This window comes from Microcaecilia unicolor, chromosome 1, assembly GCF_901765095.1.
Source record: "Microcaecilia unicolor chromosome 1, aMicUni1.1, whole genome shotgun sequence".
In the NCBI taxonomy this organism is placed as follows: domain Eukaryota; kingdom Metazoa; phylum Chordata; class Amphibia; order Gymnophiona; family Siphonopidae; genus Microcaecilia; species Microcaecilia unicolor.
In genome coordinates this window covers 699090378-699112599 of record NC_044031.1, presented here as the reverse complement: position 1 = coordinate 699112599, position 22222 = coordinate 699090378, and the positions used below count along the sequence as shown (strand labels likewise).

The window sequence follows — 22222 nt, the reverse complement described above, 5'->3', positions numbered from 1 at the left end:
TCTTATCATGTGGTTAGAAGAGTTTAGGTCATCTATCTTTTTTACTATTAGTATTAAATTGTGAAACACTCTGCCCCTTGAGCTCAGGTCAGTGCGAGATATTTCCCAATTTAAGAAGGAGTTGAAGACCCATCTTTTCTATCAAGTCTATAGGATTAATTATTAAACTGACTTGGGGAAAATCCACTGCTTATTTCTGGGATAAGCAGCATAAAATGTATTGAACTTTTTTCGGGATCTTGCCAGGTATTTGTGACCTAGATTGGCCACTGTTGGAAACAGGATGCTGGGCTTGATGGACCTTTGGTCTGTTCCAGTGTGGTAATTACTTATGTACTTATGAAGGAGTCATGAAATCATTATTTTTATTTAGCATATGGCTGAAACAGGATACTTAATGACATTGTTTTTGTGTGTCAGTTTAATAATATTGATTGGTTATTAGTTTGTATTTTGTTTTTGTAATTTTAATATGTATGCAAAAGTGTACTCCACTGATTATAATTATTATTAATAACAAAGAAAAATATATTCACAAAAAAAAAATCTTTTAATCCAAACAGTTCCAAAATTTCATTGACAAATCATTGTGCAGAATCCTGCCCCTCCCCCCGAAACAGCCAGGATTGGCTCCTGGCCAGTTAAATAGGGTTTAAGGGCCTAACCACGAATATTTAGCGACTGAATATCCGTTAGCGGCTATCCACTAACCAGCTATATTGCGTGACATAGTCAGTTAGGTGCAGATAGTCAGTGCCTAATCGGCTATACTGAGCAGTCAAAATAGGCCGTTTAAATAACAGGCCTATCTTTGACCGCTAAAATGTTAACCAGTTAGCACTGAATATCAGCATAGCCAGTTAACCTTTTAGTGGCCAAAATAAACCTGGATATTCAGTGCCAATCACTGGATATGGCCCGGCATTGAATATCTGGGTGTAACACAGGCAGTGGACAGCAAACACGCTGCCCATCACCAGATGAATATCGGGCCCAAGGTCTCTAATAAAGATAAATCACACGTGGGTCACTTAACTTGAAATGAGCCACAGGATCCTCGCTGCTTCCAGTTTTTCACTGCCACGCAATCAAAGTTCAAAGGAGACAAAGCTACAATTTTTCAAAGTCCATATTGTCTCCAAAGAGTGCCCCCAAGTACAGAAAAAAAAAACCCCCACACCAAAGCAAGCACAATTGAAATGTAATTTTTTTTAGTACTACAATAACCATGAAATGTTAAATGATCTAGTTCCAGCAGGGAGATTTTAGGTCAGTTCTAGACTTTTTGACAACTCCATACTATGGCACTGCAGCACCTCCAGAGCAGACTTCAAATGGAAAAAACTACAAATGCATTGGAATGCAAGTTGAAAAACTAGGCCTGGCCAAAAGACTTCCTTCTGGAACTAGCTCACTTGGCACCTCAGAGGACCCTGAGATGCAGAAAACTAGTATGCAAATTAGACTCAAATTATAAGACCTGTGCAGTGTCATTTTTAGATAGGTCACAGAAGTAGTAGTTGAGACATACAAGTCAGTGTCTCTCAATTTTCACTTGTATTTTAGAACAGAATCTGTTGATGTAGAGCCTGTCTTAGAGGGAGATAGACATTTTCCCCAGGATTCTAGAGATGCCTAGAGATCCGTGCTGAAATCCAAGCATATTCTTTAACGGCACATGTAAGTTAATTGGCTTAACAAGCCAATCAGTGTCAACAGCACTTTAAAAAAACAATGAGCAGCAATTGGCAATAATTAGAATTTATGCACACAACTCCCTAAGCGTATTCTACAATGCACTGTACCTAAATTTTAATGCGCGCAGGTAAAAAGGGGTGTGGTTATGAGTGGGGAAATGGGCGTTCCATGGGAGTTCCAAAATTTACACGCGTAGTTATAGAATATGATCCAGTGCATGTAAATATATGTGATGGGATTTACGCCACATTTTCATTGGTGTAAATGGAGGCATGTAGTTTTAGACGCTGTAATATCAACTAAGTGCATTCTATATACCGTGCCTAAATCTAGGAGCCGCATATAGAATATGCTTAGTCGGCAATGTTTTCCACGCGGATTTTTTTAGGAACCATATATAGAATTTCCCCCTTTATGTGTTGGGTGTGTGCAGCATAAACATACAATTTTTAAAAAATGTACAGGATACAGACATTCAGAAAGCCTGCACATAACCAGTCATGTTTCTAAGAGGGCAAAGATAACTAGATATGTTCCGGCCCATAATCGGTTATGCTCCCAACAATGTCACTATGACTTGTTAACCTTGCCGGTTTGGCATCTGGGGGACCAAAAAGGCAACCCCTTCAATCCTTCCAGTGGAGTGCTGCTCGATAGCAACTGGTCACTAAATTCTAAGCACGCATAGGAACAGGTATAACTCCCAACACTGATCTTTTTGAACACAGACGTATAGTAGCCTTCTGAAATGGGGACTACAATGCCATGCCCTTGCTCTGCCCAAGACACGCTCAGGTCACTCCCCCTTTCCATTTCCACACACTTGAGTCTAATATCATTCCAGGCTTTGTATAATGGGAACTTAAACGTTTATGCAACATAAATGTTTAAGTGCCAGTTTCTGCACGTATTAAACCCAAATGGGGCTTGTAAAATGAGGGCCATTTCATCTGGATGTCAATACCACAGATGCAAATTAGGAAGGTCATTTACTATTCAACTGGCTGAAGCAAATAAAACCTTCCACCAGAACATTTAAGCAACAATCTATAGACCAATGGTTCCCAAATCTGGTCCTGGAGGCACCCCAGCCAGTCAGGTTTTCAGGATATCCACAATGAATATTCATACCTCAAAAATGGGGGGTATATACTTGGAAATAGTTGTGTCAAATATATCAGAACTTCAAATCCTTTACAACTATTACATTCAAATACCTTCATTATAAATTGTATACCAAAATTCTCAATGAACTGTTACATAATAAAACCCAACATACTCACCCAACCACACATCATTTCACACTTAATCATACAACACAAAATATGCATTAAGAACTTAATCATACAAACAATATAATCAAATGGTACGGATTCCAATGGAGATAAGGAGAAAACAGTCTAAATCCTTGTCACAATGTTCTTATATTCAAAAATTCTTATCCCAATGTTCGTTTTATATTCAAAATAGAGGTCTCAGTTCTTGTTGTGATAATCCTCAAATCAAATGATCTTCAAGATGTAACACAAACTGTTCTTCCTGTTAACTCATGCCTCTATATGGCATTGTTGTTGATTCATAACCATTCTGAAGGATTCAAACATTCTCCACATCCGACAACAATGTTCTCCACAAGTAACTTAACCAGATCACTGTTCTACTCCCATTGCTTAGTCCGTATCCTAATGTTTGCAATATATTGAGGCATATTTTCAAAGCACTTAGCCTTCCAAAGTTCCATAGAAACCTATGGAACTTTGGAAGGCTAAGTGCTTTGAAAATAGGCCTCATTGTAATCCACAGTAGGTCATGCCAGATGTATATTCACTAAACGCCTCTGACCATACACGGTCCGTGTTTCGCTCCTCTGAGCACCATCAGGGGTTGGCTTATAGGACTCAATGAATATTCATGAGAGAGATTTGCATGCAGTGGAGGTAGTTCTAATTAACTGTCTATAGCAGTGGTTCCCAAACCTCCAGGACCAGGTTTGGGAACCAGTACTATAGACAATTAGAACATAGCAATGCCAACATTCTCTGCAAGGTGACCATGAGTTAAATAAATCAGCAGAGCAGTATTTGTCCAAGAGGAGACAAACTGTCCTCTTAACACTAATTCCTTATAGCCCTCTCTTTAGCACTGGCAACAATGCTCAGAATGGGTTTAACCTTTACCAAGATGCTTTTTCTGCCAGTTACCCAATCTTTTCCTAAGTCAGGCACAGTTCCACAGTCCAGCAGTTAAGCAAAGCAGTGAAGTATTTTTTTAAAAACAGAAAAAAATACAATTCCCTATCAAAGGCAAAGGTTAAAGAAAGTTATATCCACTTATAGAAATTACACATAAATACCATACTCCTTAAAAACAGAACTCAGAGCTGGTCATATAATACTAAAAATGCAATAAGACATTAAAATATTATTGTAAAACGACATCTTCCAACCCAAATTCCTTCCTTGCAAAGGGCAGAGGAAAGCAGTCACTATTGATATTAAATCTCACCCCAAAGAAAATTAAACCAACACTGCACCCTCTAATACCCCTGATCACTAAAAAAGGGGCAACCTCCTGTGCTATATCAGTGGCATTTCACAACTATGTTACACCTATCACCCTATCATTAGCAGGAACGTGCTGGGACTGCAGGTAATCAATGGATCCTGTGAAAATTAACCAATCAACATCAGTGTTTTCAAAGAAAACAAAGGGTGTATTGTTTACCTGTATACTGTTGTAGTTGGTGTGTCAACTTTCTCGTTCAGAATACGACATTTAAATTTGTTGTACTAAGGGGGAGAAAAAACAAAAACACATGAAATGCAGATCCTGTTAATCACAATAACAAGTGGTTTCCCTATGATGGCTGCTGTTGAGTGACCAATCTCACGAATGTCCACTTACACCTTAAAATCTTTTAGTAATTTATAATTAGAAAGCCAAATGAATTCCGGTTTGTTTTGATTTTGGTTACAACACCAAAACCAACTCAATATCCTTATTCTGCCCAGTTTTAGTTTCAGCCAAAAGGTTATATTAATTTTCCACCATGTGTTTGGCTTCAGCCAAAAATGTTAACAAACAGTACTCCTGTTCTATATAAATTACAAAATCTTTATTAGTGAAAACAAACCAGTGCATTAAAAGAATTACCAAATAGTATCCCTGCAACTCACTCACACTGCCATCCACACCAGACTTATACCCTGATCACATATGTAAATCCCACAAAGAACATTGAACATAAACCCTAAATTGCAGTTTCTTCGGTCTCTGTGTATCATCAGAGCACAATCTCAATAAAGATCAGTCAGTGAGCCCTAAAAAAACACAAGGGCACACAAAACCCAGTTCTTAATAATGATAGCAGATATTGAACATTGCTGATCTTTGTATCCAACAAGTTCTCAAGTGAAGAAAGAAAAAACTCCACTGCGATGAGTTTTGGTCACAGTTTTGGTTTCAGCTGAAACTGAAAAAAAAAAGTAGTTTCAGTCGGCATCTATTTATAATATTAAACATATAATCGTTTGTGTTTCAGTTCAGCCAACTTTTGCCGATTGTGAATATTTTCGATATTGTCAACATCCAGTTGTAGTTCAGAAAGACAGGAGGGGGGGACACTGGCAAATATTACCATGCACACCTTTGGCCCCTGGTATAACAAAGGGCTGTCTCTCGTTTGTGCTGTGCATTGATTATGCAGGGTGACACACTCCTTTAAGGAAATTCTTCTTTATTACCAAAATTTATAACACTATAGCAGTTATATTACATGCTCAACTAAAACAGAATGACATGTTCACTGAGCTTATTAGCCAGTCCTCCAATAGCAACAACATTTATAACCATCAATTTTTATTTAATCCCCCCATCCCCCTATATTCCCAACCTACTCAACAGGACACTGCGCATTCTAGAAGTTAAAGAAGCCAGAAATCAGTCCCAAATGGCCAGAAAGTGCTTTATTGCTCATTCCCTCATTCTCATTAATCGCTCTATAAGCAATAAGTGACACATTTGATTTTTCCATAATGTAAAGGTTGGAGAATCTAATTGTATCCATAACATAAAACCTTTCTTCCCCATCAAATACGCTTTCCGCTCAAATAACTCCTTCCATAAAGAGGGCACTTCTTTTGTCATCTGTACAATCCAGAACACAAAGTTCTAATGTTTTTGGTATCAACTGGCCTAACATCTCTTGAAGGTGAGAATGAATCTCTGACCGATAAGACTGCATCTGTTTACATTCCCAGAGACAATGTACCAAAGTACCATTTTCATTGCCACTCTTTGGGCAAGCAGATATCTTCTGCTAGACCTTTTGGGCCCACCTCGGGTGAATATACAATCTGTGCAGTACTTTATATTGAAGCTCTTGAAGTTACACACATTCCACCACTGATGCAGTTCCCCCCCCCCCCCCTCCACTTCTCAAAATTCAAAGTGTACTCTACTTCTACCACTTGTGCCCATTTCTGCATGACAGAATAAAATGGCACTCTTATTAGCTGTTGAATATAAACACGATAACAATGACCTATCAACCCCTTCCTTGGGGCCAAATCACATCAAAATTGGACTTCACAAAAGCTTAAGGATCCCTCTTTAGAACATCTCTAATATAATGCTTGATCTGCAGATATCGATATTTATCTTTACCATCGAGACCATACTTCTGTTGCAGTGACTCAAATGAGAATAATTGCCTAGAATCTTCATCTTGTAATTGATATATATACTATAAATTCCCTTAGTTATCCATCCCAAGAATCCCGTCTCCCACAGGGTGATGTACTCCTATGACAGGAAGAAAAATTCCAACTCAGAAAAAAAATAAAAATAAAAAAAAACCCTTATCCATCAGAGAATCCAATATACCAATATTTTTTATATTACAGATTATTAGCAGGGTAACAAATATCCATAATATATTGTGCAGAAATGTGTTATTCTAGCATATTGTAACATCTTCAAACTTGAACCAATTGAATCATGGGGAAACGAAACATGTTTTGCATAGTTGATGGGGTAACACTGTCTGAGGTTTTGGACAATCTACCACAAAATCAATATGAAGAAAAGGAAGAATGGAAGTGGGGAGACTAAACAGCTCTGCTACTTAAGCTTACACACAGAACAAAAGCACGGCAGCCACCTGCCTTCCAAACAAGACCGAGGATTCAAATGGCTGCATACTGCTGTCTCATCCAACCACTGAATCAATGAGGACTTGGCAGCCTCTCATGCAGAGTTTTACCAGCTTTCAGCCTAGAAAATTATTATAAGCAAAGAAGCAGCTTATCAGTAGGCCTGGAAAACCTTTATAACAACAGCAACCATGAACAACAGTGGAGTTATATAGTAGATGATGGCAGAAAAAGACCTGCACGGTCCATCCAGTCTGCCCAACAAGACAAGTCATGTGTGCTACTTTTTGTGTATATCCTACATTGATTTGTATCTATGCTTTTCAGGGCACAGACCGTATAAGTCTGCCCAGCACTCTTCTAAATGTCCAGTCAGTTAACATGCTAGATCATGTGTTCAGCCTTTCAAACCCACTGGTTTTCAGAAAATGATCACAGTTAGGTTTGCCTTAACTTCCAGTGGGCGTGGCATCACAATTTGAAGCTGGTGAAAACAAAACCCCTGCTGCACTGCTGTGGATCTGCTGAGAAGATGTAATGCCAGCCCTAAGTAATTTTTAGTGTCCTGGTTCTAATACTAGTCTTCACATGAAACATGCCCAAGACGGGAACAATTTGATCTGGTAACCACTGTTCTCAGGCTACATTATGGGAATTTGTTATATGAGGAGTGAATTCAAAGAATTGCAAACCAAAACGCAGGAAAAAGGTACACATTTTGGTCAGTGCTGCCATTTTGACACCTGGAGCTAGATGAGGTGGGAGTGGAGGGGACTGTTTCCACCCTATTCCATTATGGCTCCAGGGATGACCCCTGGGCGAGTCCCAGGGATGGCTGGAGAATACAAGGGGTTTTCTGGGGAGGTTGGGTTTGGGTATGTGGGACAGGCTCTGTGCAAGAGGGAAAGTCTTGGAGGCAGACAGGATCATCTATAGGATGTTGCTGCCTATAGGTGGGACTAAAAGCGATTTCATTTCTGTATTTGATGATTTTTGTCTAATCTAGGGTGGTCAGGGTAGCACTATGTGTGTGTGTTATTTTATATTATGTTTTATTTGTGATTTTAAGCTATGTTTGTATCTTGGGAACTGCTTAGATCTACATGGTATATACATTTTTAACATAAATAATAAATATATCCAATTGGGGAAGGTGAGGGGGAATAGAGTTTTCTGATCCGGACTCACTGTCACAGGTGTGTAGCGTTCAGTACGTCGGCATTTATTTTATTCATTAGGATTTATTGTGTCAGACATCCCCACACGGATGCGATAGTGCTGAACCTGACATGTCTGCATTTCTAAAACAAGTCCTCACGCTCAACGTAGCTGCCACTGGGACGTTCATGCCGGTATGCATCTCAGAAATGAACCTACGCCTGGAAAAAACTTCCTGAGCCCCTACGTCTTGCCGCATCCTTGGCCACCTTTAAATCTAGACTGAAAGCCCACCTCTTTAACATTGCTTTTGACTCGTAACCACTCGCCTCCACCTACCCTCCTCTCCTCCTTCCTGTACATATTAATTGATTTGATTACTTTATTTTTTGTCTATTAGATTGTAAGCTCTTTGAGCTGGGACTGTCTTTCTTCTATGTTTGTGCAGCGCTGCGTACGCCTTGTAGTGCTATAGAAATGCTAAATAGTAGTAGTAGTAGTCGTAGGCAGACCCTTTTCTAAAATAGTTGCAATATTTTCGAAGTCCCAACCTGGACATCTCTATTCCAGTTTGTGTATACTTTCTAAAATGCTGCTCAATATAAACAATCAGAGAATATCCACACTTGTGTATAAAAGATTTCCGAAAACTTTTGTAATGAACAAAATTTAAAGGACCTCAGCATGGGTGATATTAGTTTGGCTGTCGGAATGAATGGCAGGCATTTAATACTGGGGGATCGTCCTTGAAAAAGCTATTTGGTGGCAAAACATGTGACATGTCTGATTCAAGAACCCCTACAGCCGACCATGCTTACTAAAAGCTAAGTACTACATTTAATTAACTGAAGTTTAAGAAGTTTGGAGATTCTCTCTAAGAGACAAAATAAAATAATAATTTGGGAACTGGTGACGATTTAGGGAAAGTTCTAGGCGGTACTGAAGTGTAATGACCGTTAGACACCCATGCTGAGGTCCTTTAAATTTTGTTCATTAGAAAGGTATGTGAAGAAAAGTTTGGAAATCTTTTATACACAAGTGTGGATATTCTATGATAGTTGTGATACACCACATTGCTTGTGAAGTATTATTTGATTCCGCATTTAGTGGGGCACAGTATAAACAGACATCACAAAGAAAACAAATCCCAGTATAATAGCATCTCAGCTGAAAGCACAATAAGAATGTATTTATCTCTGTATGTAAAAAGAAAATTGCTTTCCTACAATGAGCAGCTTGTAGAAAGGAACTGGGACATCTTCACAACCAATATATACCAGAACTAAAGACACCAAAGAACTAAGATGCTAAAGATCTGCCGCTATACCAGAGACAACAAATTTGAGAAACTGAGCCCCCCTCTACTAAAACCTTGTTATTTTGTCATACCTCTGAAGTGTCCTGCAATCCCTCCCACTCACTGTGAAATTTAAAATTTGCAATGAGAACAACGTGAAGTGACCTGAAGACCTAAAAACCCAGACCCAGAAAAAAATCTTCTTGGTGAATTGATGATCTGGTGACAGTTCTTCCTGCTTCCGATTTCCCAGGAGAAAATCCTGTGAAATGGGCTTCAAAAACACCCTATTATTGCCAGCGTGCACATGTGCAGGTGTGTCATCTGAAGAGGAATTTGTGCCTGCCTGCCCCCCCCCCTCCTCCCTTAAAGTTGGCTACAACATCAGAGGTTAACTCCTTCCTACCCTTTTTCAAAGGGCACCATTTATCCTGACAATGGCCTCTTGTATGAGTCCACTAGCGATACTCCTCCCCATCAACCCCCCCAAGAGTAAACTGCATTACAAACACACTGACTTGCGACATTGGGATATTTAGGCAGTAGGAAGAATCATTACCGTTACTCAAAGAATGAAATGCAGAAAGGAAAGACAAGAACAGTACTTAGAGAGACTGAAGGAAGATGAGACTGAAGGATGAACTAGTGTTTTTAAAAGAAAACATAAAATGCAATTGTATATCTAGCTGCCCATGGGTCTGTGCTCCCTTGCATGCATTAAGTGGAAAGAAAATTAGTACATACATGTATAAGTGACCTAGACACTATTCTATAAGACCATAGGTTAAGTGCAATAGGGGCCCTTTAATAAGCAGTGGTAAGACCACCACAGGCTTACCATGCGGCAATCTGAAACTACTGCAGGCCCAACGTGGGCGCCGGCGGTAGTTCTACCTCCAGCGTGCAGCATTTCCGATGCTAGGGAAAATACATCCCCATTTTTTACTGCAGCAGTTACCTGGCGTTAATCAGGCAGTGTCGTGCGCTGCCCAGTTACTACCGGGTTAGCGCGGGAGCCCTTATCGCCACCTCAATGGCGGTAAATGCAATCTTACCGTATGGCCATTTCTTTTTTTGGCCTTTTTACCCACTGTGGTAAAAAGGGCCTCAGTGTGCAGCAACGGCCGCCGCCGCTAGCACAGGGCACCATAGTGTGCAATTGCAAGGGAGGGGGGGCTACATGCTGATGGAGCATGTTGAGAGATGGGCGGGGCTCCCAGTTATGCACACAACTTACAGAATACTGTAAGTTATGTCACTTTAGAGTTCCCACAGTTACACCAGGTCTATAGCTGCTGTTACCTGTGGACACCTAAACGTTAGGTGCTCCGATGCTGGGTTATGTTTGTTCAACTTACAGAATTGCTGTTGCCAGCTTTATGCCCAGATATTCAATGCCAGGCACTGTCTGGGCACCGGCACTGAATATCCAAGTATGTGCGGATGGCTGGCACTTATCCAGTTAAGGGCCAATATTCAGCGCTTAACAGGATAAGTAAAGCCGGACAAGACAGGACTGTGCTTTATGCGGTCTGATTTGTCCAGTTACCTTCTCTGGTTAAGTGCTTAATATCGGCACTTAACCAGCTAAGTTAACTGACTCTGCTCCTGGACCACTCACAACATAGCTGGTTTCCACGTAGGCGGTTACAGGGGAGATTCATTGGCAGTATCTAGTTAAGTGCCACTGAATAATCCTGCCAAGGCTATTACACCAAGCAACAATTACTTTGAATACCCACCCCTAAGTTTATAAAATAAAAAAGTGTGTACATTTTAAATGTTTGTGTTGGATACTTTAATTAATTTCAATGAAAACTACCTTAAACATTTCCAGCAAGACCTCCTTGCTAATTTCAAGCCTCTCGAAGAGTTGCTTCTCCTTGATTATACTCTTACACATGCTCTCCAGGGCAGGGAATTCATTACTGGACACACCTCTACACAAGAGAGAGAGAGAGAGAGAGAAAAAAAAGTTGTGTGTGCCAGGCAGTTTTCTGTCACCAAATTCATGTAAGAAGTTGAACCTTGCAAGGCCTCTTTAAATCCTCAACATACTCATTTTTGCCTTACATTTAGAACTAAGTTTTCTGACTGATGAAACATTACTAAAGTAACTTTGCAGCCCACTCTTTTACAGTTTTCACTAGGGCTGTTGGACAATTAAAATTTTTAGATAACTGGTCCAGCATCTCATTGTAATTGCCTGGGTCGTGAACAACACCTGCAATGCAAGCAGGCTTTCTCCACTAGCCCAGAGAGCCTTTGTGAAGCTGCATTTCGCCTCCTCCGATTTAACTTCCTGTTTCTGCAGCTGCAGGTAGGCTCTCATGTCTGGCAGAATTAGGTTCCTTGCATTGTAGATGCTGCCTGCAACACAAGCAAGCATAGCGATGACAGACCAAGATTAATCGCGATTAGAATTTAGTTAACTCAATTAATCTACAGCCCTATCTTTTACATTACTGCACATTTTCTGCTAAATTCATAAAGTGTAGGCATGCAAAGCTTAGTTTTTTAAACATAAGGGTAGAAGAGCACCATATGAATCAAACTGGTAGTGCTGTTTTATTTACTGCATGCATAGTCAGCTGGACGGTGAATGGTTTCAAAGCAGAACACCAAAGGCCTTACGTTTCAAAAGGTGAAAAGAATTTTTTTCTAACTTTAAAATGCCTGTTTATAGAAACTTGAAAAAAAAAAGTATGGTAGAAAAGACCATACAGCTTATATAGTCTGCTTATTCAAACCAATAGCCCAGTCCCAGTCTCTATACAGCACCAGAGCCCAGAAAACCTTTTGTGAACCTATGTGACGCCTGAAAAAAAGCCATCCCAGATTGTTTACAAAGCATTTTGGACTTTGGACACTACAGCATTGCCAAGCTGCCCGTTTATGAAGAAGGAAAGGTATTGTTTTTCTTTTCCTAATGTGTACACACAGAGACACAGATACCATAAGCTCTGAAGACCTTCAAGCAACTATATGTGAAGTCCTGTGCCTATCTGTCATCACTTGATTCTGACTGAATGTGATTGGGATTCACTCAATTAACTCCGGTAAACTCTGACCCAACCAATCAGAGACAGCACTGAAACTAATAAAAATGTCTGCAGAGACAAGAACAGCACCATTTCTAGGCATTTTCCTAAGCTTTTCTGCACACCATATCTCTGCCATACCAGTCTTTGTCAGCCATTTCTCTTAGGGGAAACACCCTAAGACTACTCCAAGCACCCACCATGCTTTGTGCTCTAACTCCTCTGAGTGCCCTAGAATCATTGTTATCCAGATACCTCATGTGGCTCGCTGATCTGAAGACCAAGACAGCTTCAGCCAAGTGTAATACTTCCTTGCCTGATCCACACGGCTGCTCCCCTGCCCAAGAGTGGAATAGACACCTTTTCTGGACTCCAGAGTATGTAAAGTGTGGTTTTAATTATTTCGTGGCATTCTGAGTTAGTTAGCTTTACCTTTCTTATTGTGATGTACAAGGCAGAATTTGTAAGAGATTAGCATTTAGGATGTGTTAGTAACATTTATATTAGATATAAGAATTTTGTTAGCTTTGTAACAAAAAGACTCATGTAACAGAAACACAAACTGCTATTGAGAAATAATTACCTTATTTTATAGAATGTTCAAAAGTCTTAACTATATTTTTCCACTAAATTGCTTTCTTTTGGATAGTCTGGGGTTGTTTGGCAATGGAAGATTTGCCAAACTTCCCTTAGGCAAGATATTTTAACAAAACCTCCTACAGTCCCATGAATTCTGATGGATGTCTCTGCCACCTCTGGCGAAAGGCTGTTCCATGTGCTCACTACCATTTCTGTAAAGAAATATTTCCTTAGATTACTCCTGCCTCCTTCACCCCCAGCCGATGTTTTGTTTCGAAGTCTCTCTGGACATTCAGTTCATACTCTTTTGATGGTGTGGTCTCCAGAATTGCATACATTACTCTTTACCACCTCCTTACCACCTCCTTTTTTCTCTGGCCATTCTTCTCCTAATGCACACAGACATCTTTCTGGCTTTTCTCATCACTTTATCTACCTTGATTTATGTGAAGACCTCCAAATCCTGCTCTTTCACGCTCAGAACTTCATAGCTCTAACAGCTGTACCGCACCTGGAATCTCTGTAGGTTTTGCACCAGTATAAAAATGCTGCAGTATAGGACCTTCACAGATCACTCTGTGCCCATCTTTAGCTGCTGCATTCTGAAGACAGGATCTAAAAGGTCACGAAAACTCATGTACTATGTCTTAATGTCAGAAACATTTCTTCAAACACGAGGTGTTTCAGTAACATAGATGACGGCAGAAAAAGACCTGCACGGTCCATCCAGTCTGCCCAACAAGATAAACTCACATGTGCTACTTTTTTGTGTATACCTTACCTTGATTTGTATCTGTCATTTTCAGGGCACAGTCCGTATAAGTCTGCCCAGCACTATCCCTGCCTCCCAACCACTGGCTCTGGCACAGACCGTATAAGTCTGCCCAGCACTATCCCTGCCTCCCAACCAGCCCCCCCCCCCACCACTGGCTATGCCACCCAATCTCAGCTAAGCTTCTGAGGATCCATTCCCTCGGACACTTTACCTGTCACCCAGAAACATGTCGTAATAAAATCCATTCTCAATAGGTGGACCATAACACAAACAACCTCCATAATAATTTTCCATGGTCTCTCCAAGGATGTGTGCACTAGAGTGCCAGTACACCTGCATAAAATAAGACAATTGTTTAATCACTATGCAATTATGATAAAACACCAGGAAAAGGTGTGTTTCTTTGTTTAAATTTGTCATCCCTCCCATGTGACAACAGGAAATTGTGGGAAAAGGAAGGACCCCAGGGAGGTAGCCTGGCTGAATCACTGCCAGAAATACAAGCAAGTTTGTAAGACTGTTTGGTGCAAGGATGGGAAGGAAGGAGGAGGTGGGCAGGGGCCACCCTCGAGGTCCCCAAAGGCTGCCACTGTCCCACAGGCCTTGTATTGAAGAACAATCCATAAATAATATACTATACTGTAATTAAAGGTTTACTAGAAGGTCCCTCCAAGTGTCTTGCTCAGTCACAGAGCAAGATCTAATATTGGAAAGAAACTGAAGAAGCAGCCCAGTGCTTAGACCACCAGACAGAGCTGAAAGTCATGGTTCAAATCATGAAATGCTCCTTGTGAGTCTGGACAAATCACTTCACCCTGCTGCCTCAGGTACAAACTTTTAAGGCTACGCTACGCTACCACATTAGCAATATGACTTTTTTTTCGTTTTTTTTTTTTTTTTTTTTTTTTACCAATAATGCAAATCCTAGAACTTGGGGTTTTATTTAGTACTTTGTATAGGCAGAAATCGGAGATTGGGAGATAAATAGTCTTTAACATTGTGTGAAGGGTTTGGGGTGGGTGGGGAGGGGTTATGGACAGAGCGGTGATTAATAACTGTATACTGCTTCAATAGTTTTTATTAACTTGTAAGCGGAATATTAAAATGTAAAATAAATAACTTATGGTAAAATGATGCCTATTAATGGTTTTAATCAAGTAAAAGCAAACTAAGTTATTCTCAAAACACTTACGGCCTGAGCTTCTTCATGATCAAACGTAAGCAGCTCCAAGAGAGAATCGCCTTCCAGCACACGATCCAAGTCCCATAATTCACAGTTCACTTTAGCGATTACCGAGTTGTCAGCTAATCCCTGGCTAAACAGATTCAAAAACTGGAATTTAGTTTTTACATTACTCATGAACCATTTACTTTAACCATTAGAATTGTTTGCGATTAGGGGTCTACATTCTGGTTCAGTTGCAGCGCTGCGTATGGTCATACAGCAGACCTGGGTTTAATTACATAGTAACATAGTAGATGACGGCAGAAAAAGACCTGCACTGTCCATCCAGTCTGCCCAACAAGATAAACCCATATGTGCTACTTTTTGTGTATACCTTACCTTGATTTGTACCTGTCCTTTTCCGGGCACAGACCGTATAAGTCTGCCCAGCACTATCCCCGCCTCCCAACCACCAGCCCCGCCTCCCACCACCAGTTCTGGCACAGACCGTATAAGTCTGCCCAGCACTATCCCCGCCTCCAAGCCACCAGTCCCGCCTCCCACCATCGGCTCTGGCACAGACCGTATAAGTCTGCCCAGCACCATCTTCTGTTTCTTGGGCCAGTTGAGGATCATGGATGTCACGGGGATAGTACACAACACCCAGGGCTGTGTACTGGTAAAACCTATGACCTCTAACTGCAATCATGAGCCTAGGTGAGGGTGGGTAAAAACAAATGAAAGGAGAAAAAAAAAAAAAAACTCTGGGCAGTTGGTAATGAAGGCACCTGTTGTAACTTCTAGCTCTAACTAAGCTGGAAGCTCAAGCAGCAGAAGGAAAAAAAAATTACAATGTAAGGACAGTCTAGCAACAATGTAGTGCACTGCCAAGGGAGTGGGATCTAGTTTCAATCTACTGGCTCAAACCTTCCACTTCCTGAGCTGACTGAAGCAGGCGAGGCTATGGAAACAGCCCCTGGGGAGAGGCCGAGACTGTCACCATGCAAGTCTGTTTACCCTGTAATCTCTTATTGCATTTAGAAGTTCATTATTAAAACAATACAACACAGGTCACATGAAGTGCTTTCACTGCTTTTGGAGGGTTTTTAGCTCACGGTAGAAATCAGCTGGCGGTAAATGCCGATATGTCCATAGGAATATAATGGGCATCTCAGTGTTTACCTTGAGCTAAAAATGCTGCCACGGCTTAGTAAAAGACCCCCTTAACTGGGTCCTTTTATCTCTCTGCACCTCACGCCTGGAATAGACCTCCCGAGCTTGTACGTCTAGCCCTGTCTTTGGCCGTTTTCAAATCCAGGCTAAAAGCCCACCTCTTTAACGCTGCTTTTGACTCCTAACCACTACTCACTTGCCCTGTACCCTTTTATCCCCACCTTTTTAATTCCCTTACCTCTTAGTTGTTCTGTCTGTCCTATTTAGATTGTGAGCTCTTTGAGCAGGGACTGTCTTTTCATGTATGGCGTACAGCGCTGCGAATGCCTTGTAGCGCTATAGAAGTGATAAGTAGTAGTAGTAGTAAAACCAACTATCCTGATCACTCAGTTTTAATGGCCTTTAACCCTAAGCAGCACAACCCTGCTTTCCATGGCTCTCAAAGCCAATGTCAATATCTTTCCCATCTATGACCTGAAAGGTGGGGGGGGGGGGGGGAATGTCCCAAACATTGCTTTAGGTGGACAGCAGAGATATCATGAAGTTGCATTCCCCTATGGAACAGGAAATATCTGGGGAACACATAGGTTAACGGAGATTTCAAACATTAAAACTACTACTGCTACTTTCACACTAAGGAGGCAATTCTTTAAGTCAGTGCCTCCTTTTAGGTGCCCTGATGTTGCGCAGCGAGAGCTTATTCTATTATAGAATATATTTCTGTTTATTTAAAACTTGATATCTACTGCCATTTCTGACAGGTCAAAGGGGTTTACATGAAATATATACATAAAATAGGTTCAAAAGGAAAAGGAACTCCAATAAAAGACAGAAAAGAATACAATCATACTAAGGAAAACAAAATAAGATAATCTTTAAATAAATTAAAATAAAAGTAATCAAAAGCCTACTGTGTCTTTACAAAGATCCACCCTATACCAGCTGCCTGAAAAGCAAGTTCCACATGAAAGTGGGGAAAAAAAGTGTTTTAAGAAGAATTTTACATTTGCTAAAAGAGAGTTCAGACTGGATAGCAGTGGGTAAATCGTTCCATAATTCTGCAGCCCCCTCCCTACCCAAAAAAAACCAGCATTATGTGCCCACAGCTGCATTAGCCATAGACCTAGCGTTAACTGTTGGCACCTAAATAAGGCAAGGATACAGTTAACTTTAAAGTATTCTGTGAGTTGCACTCATGCCCCTCCTTTGCTCCACACTTGTGAATGTCCCCTTACATTTACGTCACATGCCACCTACACAACAGCACTTAGATGTTTCGCTACCACTTACACACAGAAGTGTACATATAACAACAAAAGAGATGGTATTCTGTACATTTACAAGTGCAAATGGCATGTAAACAGGATGGAGTTGGTCCAGAGGGTGGCTACTAAAATAGCCAGCATAAAGATATGTATACTTTGGAAGAAAGGCGGGAGAAGGGACATATGATAGAGACATTTAAATACCTATGCGGCATAAATTAACAGGAGGAAAGTCTCTTTCAATAGAAACGAAGCTCTGGAACGAGGGCAACAGACTCAGAAATAACCTGAGGAAATACTTCACAGAAAGGGTGATGAATTTGTGTAGCGGCTGCCTGGTGGAGACAAAAACTATCTGAATTTAAGAAAGTTTGGGACAAGTACATAGTTTATTAGGACTTATTAGACTGCCCTAGCTGCCAAGGCAGAGAGCGGTATACAGGCTAATACATAAAAGTACGAAAATGAAAAAAGAAATTCATGAATGACAGGAAAGAGAGACATTCATTCCAGAAGAAAAGGGAACACAACAATAAAAAGAAGACAGGGGAGGGAACATAGAATAAAAAACAGTAAAAAAAAACTCTGCGAGCTCAGGCTGGCACTTCTTGTCATCCTTTCTCTCCAAAGGCCTTTCCAAAAAGCCAGGTTTTTAAGTTAGATTTTAAATCTTTGAAAGACTTCACTACGGAGTGAGAGACATAGGGGGAGAGGAAAAGGAAAGCACAGTGCCTGGTGGAATCAAGTCAAGCGAATCTGGGGCCTGGAAGAACTAAACTGTGATTATTTAGTGAGTGGAGGACCCTAGGAGGTGTGTAGGGAATGATGAGCCTAGAGAGATAGTCGGGGGTAACTATCCTGAAAGCCTTAAAGGTGAGTATCGCTATTTTATATGTGAACCGGTACTCTACAGGTAGCCAATGGTGGCTTTTGAGTAGCGGAGTTGTGTGATCTAAGCGATAGGCATGACAGAGAAGTCTTGGAGTGTTTGTAATTTCTCAAGTGTGGCGCACGAAGACTGCATAGATGATATTGCAATAATCTAATCAATACATAAAGAATGAAAGAATAAGAGCATGAAATCGATCATGGTTGAAAAGACAGCGGATGGTTCTCAACTAACGGAACATGAAGAAACTGAGTTCTGTCAAGTGCGAAATGTGAGCAAAAAAGGAGAGAAAGGAATCAAGAATCACCCCAAGGTAACAAAGTGAGGGACTGGAGTAACAGGTGATCCAAAGAGTGAGATAGGTGAGACAAGCAACTGTGTTTTCAATACAAGGTGATGATTGAAAAGCCACTTTGCAATTGTGTTTACTGCAGAAAGTGAGGGTTAGAGTGGATTGGTGGGATAGATAATAAGGATATCAACAACCTATAAATAGGCTGAGATCCTGAAAGACTGTATGAGTGCTGCTAATGGACTAAAATACAAATTAAATAAGAATGGGGACAAGATGGAACCCTGAGGGACACCACAGCGAAACTGTGTTTCCTGGGAGGTGGAAGCTGCAGTAAATGACCTGAAATGAATGGTTAGACAGAAAAGAGGTAAACCAGGAAAAAAACTATACCAGAAATCCCTAAAGAGGGCAGAAGGAAATCGGGAACAAGATCGAGCGCTGCAGAAATATCTAAGGAGACTGCAAGGACAATATGATGCTGATCAAAGTGAGAGTGCAGTTCACTTAGCAAAGCTGCTAGGACTGTCCTTGTTCTAAAATTGGCTCTAAAGCCAAACTGAAGAGGTTGTAATGCAAAAGTTATATAGGACCTTTAAGAGGAAGGGAGATTAGATGGCATGGATGGGCCATGTGGTGTTTATCTGCCTTCATTATTCCTATGTCTTTATGTAAATACAGGTGCCCTGCTACAGAACCGCCCTTTAAAAGTTCCATGGGAAGACTGGTGGTGCATCGATAGTGATGGGCATCAGGTCCCTCTTTTTTTTATTTTCAGAATTTCTTTATTACTCAAAGCAAAAAGTGAACCAAATGCAGGCTTAGGAGAATTCAATCAATGGCACTAGAATGATCCATGCTAAGCTAGCATTCTGTAAAGTGTGCTCTGTGTGGAATGACCTTTACGAAATACTAGTTTAGTGTGCATTTCACGCTTAACTTTCAGCACCAGCATTTATGCCTGCCAAAAGGCTGCTGGAAATGCTGGTCCCAAGTAACGGCAGCTAGGCGTGCAAATGCAGGTATTCTATAACATGGCACCCCAATTTCTGGGAACGCCCGTGGCCACACCCCTTTTTGAGTTGCACTATGAAATTTAGGCATGAATGTTATAGAAGGCAGTGTAGAGCAGATCCAAGCATAACTCCTAATTACTGCCAATTGGATGCCTGTTAACACCAATTATGGATTATTAGTGCTTAATTAGCTGTCTACCCACGGATCTGTGATCCGTGTCCAACTTTGGGCAACCTATACAGACTCTAGTGGTTAGTGTCTGTATAGAGGCGATGCTGGTCAAACCATTGCTCACCTGATTCCAGCAGCCACTTGATAAGGTGTCGTCTTCCAGGATTCCCCTTCAACCACCTTTCCCGAGGCTAGTGTTATTTTGATAGGTTTACTCTCCTTGGCTGCTCTGTGGGAAAGTAAGGCATTGTGTTCCGCCTTCAGCTTTTCATAGAGCTTCAGCCTGTCTTCTATGAAGGAAGGGATGCTCTGCACCTGTAAACGAGATTGCATACAATTTCTAGCAACAAAGCACCAAACTGAAACACAAGGGAAACACACAAAAAACAATTACAGCGTCAAAAATGCACACTGACACTGAAAGGTTTAACTCTATAATGGGGTGCTCACTAGAATCAGGCGCCGGGAGGGTGCGCGGTACCTATACAGGAAAGCAGGCGTCCACTTTCCTTTACAGAATACTATTGTGTATTTATGCACATATGTGCACAGATACCTATGTAACTTATAGTACAAGATATGCAACTTATTTACAGAATAGTACAAGCAGAATTTTGGCATTTACACATGTATATGTGCACATATGTGAGTACATGACATTATTCTAAATTATTTATGTGCATAAAGGACATGTAAATGTTATCTCCTGTTATAGAGCTGACCCCTGAATGTCTCTACAGCAATTAGTTTGGTCCAAAAGCTTACTAGGATTTCCTTCGTCTAGTTTCATGCACTGTTTCCATTTGTCAAACTAATTAAACTAGCCAACACCTACAACAAAAAATCTGTTGCACAATTGTCATAAAAATAATGATTTGATTTCTGTAAATATAAGATTTCCTAAGCCCCTCACAATCCTATTCCCCTCTTCTGCTCTATATAGAAAAAAAATGAAAGCAGATAAAGACCATATGGCCTATCTAGACCATATGGCCTATCTAGTCTGCCCATTCATACTATCTATTAAACCTTCCTCTACCCTAGAGCTCCTATGTACTTGTCACAAGCTTGCTTGAAATCAGACAAAGTTTTCATCTCCACCACCTCCACCAGAAGGCCATACCACAAATTCACCACCCTTTCCATGAAGAAGTATTTCCTCAGGTTACTCCTGAGTCTGTCCCTTTCACCTTCATCCTATGTCCCTTATTCCAGCGTTCTTTCAATTGAAAGAGACTCACCTCCTGCGTATCTAAGCTGCATAGGTATTTAAATGTCTCTATCGTATCTCCCCTCTCTCCTGCCTTCCTCCAAAAGTATACATATTGTATTCATAAGTACATAAGTATTGCCATACTGGGACAGACCAAGGGTCCATCAAACCCAGCATCCTGTTTCCAACAGTGGCAAATCCAGGTCACAAGTACCTGGCAAGATCCCAAAACAATACAATACATTTTATTCTGCTTATTCTAGAAATAAGCAGAGGATTTTCTCTAAGTCCATTTTAATAATGATCTATGGACTATTCCTTTAGGAAGCCATCCAAACCTTTTTAAACCCTGCTAAGCTAACTGCTTTTACTACATTCTCTGGCAACAAATTCCAGCGTTTAATTACAAGTTGAGTGAAGAAATATTTTCTCAGATTCGTTTTAAATTTACTACTTTGTAGCTTCATAGCGTGCCCAATAGTTCTAGTATTTTTGAAAAGAGTAAACAAGCAATTCACGTCTACCCATTCCACTCCATTCATTATTTTATAGACCTCTATCATATCTCTCCTCAGCTATCTTTTCTCCAAGCTGAAGAACCCTAGCCGCTTTAGCCTTTCCTCATAAAGAATTCATCCCATCCCCCTTTATCATTTTCGTCGCCCTTCTCTTTACCTTTTCTAATTCCACTATATCTTTTTTGAGATGCGGTAACCAGAATTGCACACAATATTCGAGGAGCGGTCGCACCATAGAGCGATACAAAGGCTTTATAACATTCTCATTTTTGTTTTCCAATCCTTTCCTAATAATACCTAACATTCTATTTGCTTTCTTAGCCACCATCACAACTTGAACAGAGGGTTTCAATGTATCATCAACAATGATGCCTAGATCAGGGGCACAGCCAGACCTCGGCAGGAGGAGGTCCAGAGCCCAAGGTGGGGGGGCACATTTTTCACACTGTTTCATAATAGTTCTACTATTAGGTTTCAATTTACTGTTTTTCAAGTTTACCTCATTTATTTTATTTATGTTTATTCTTGACTATTTTACTAGTGTTATGCTGTTAACAAAATTGTAAGTTTTATGTTAAACTGTACCTGTTGTACATCACTTTGGGTGAAACTCTTCATAAAGGTAGTTAATAACTCCCAATAAATAAATAAGATAACCATTGTTGCTACATGCGCATTTCCCAAACAGACAAAAAAATGAGTATTATTGTATAATACTTACCTTTCCAGTCTGTCCAACAGGAATGTCACTCTCTTTTTTCTTATTCTCAGCAGCACTAAGGTTTCCTTTATGAGAACTCTAAAAGACAATAAAATGT

The 22222-nt window shown here is 40.5% G+C and overlaps 1 protein-coding gene across 1 annotated transcript in view; it reads right to left on the bottom strand.

Annotated features, from left to right (window-relative positions):
- Nucleotides 1–22222, bottom strand: part of LOC115458765 (threonine--tRNA ligase 2, cytoplasmic-like) — a 91381-nt gene that overhangs the window by 60518 nt on the left and 8641 nt on the right. Inside the window, exons 2-7 of the mRNA XM_030188579.1 lie at nucleotides 22126–22203; nucleotides 19798–19988; nucleotides 14894–15017; nucleotides 13913–14034; nucleotides 11129–11246; nucleotides 4423–4487 (exon numbers count right to left, since the gene is read on the bottom strand). Of these exons, the coding sequence (XP_030044439.1) occupies nucleotides 4423–4487; nucleotides 11129–11246; nucleotides 13913–14034; nucleotides 14894–15017; nucleotides 19798–19988; nucleotides 22126–22203 (698 nt within the window). The remainder of the gene's footprint in view (nucleotides 1–4422; nucleotides 4488–11128; nucleotides 11247–13912; nucleotides 14035–14893; nucleotides 15018–19797; nucleotides 19989–22125; nucleotides 22204–22222) is intronic.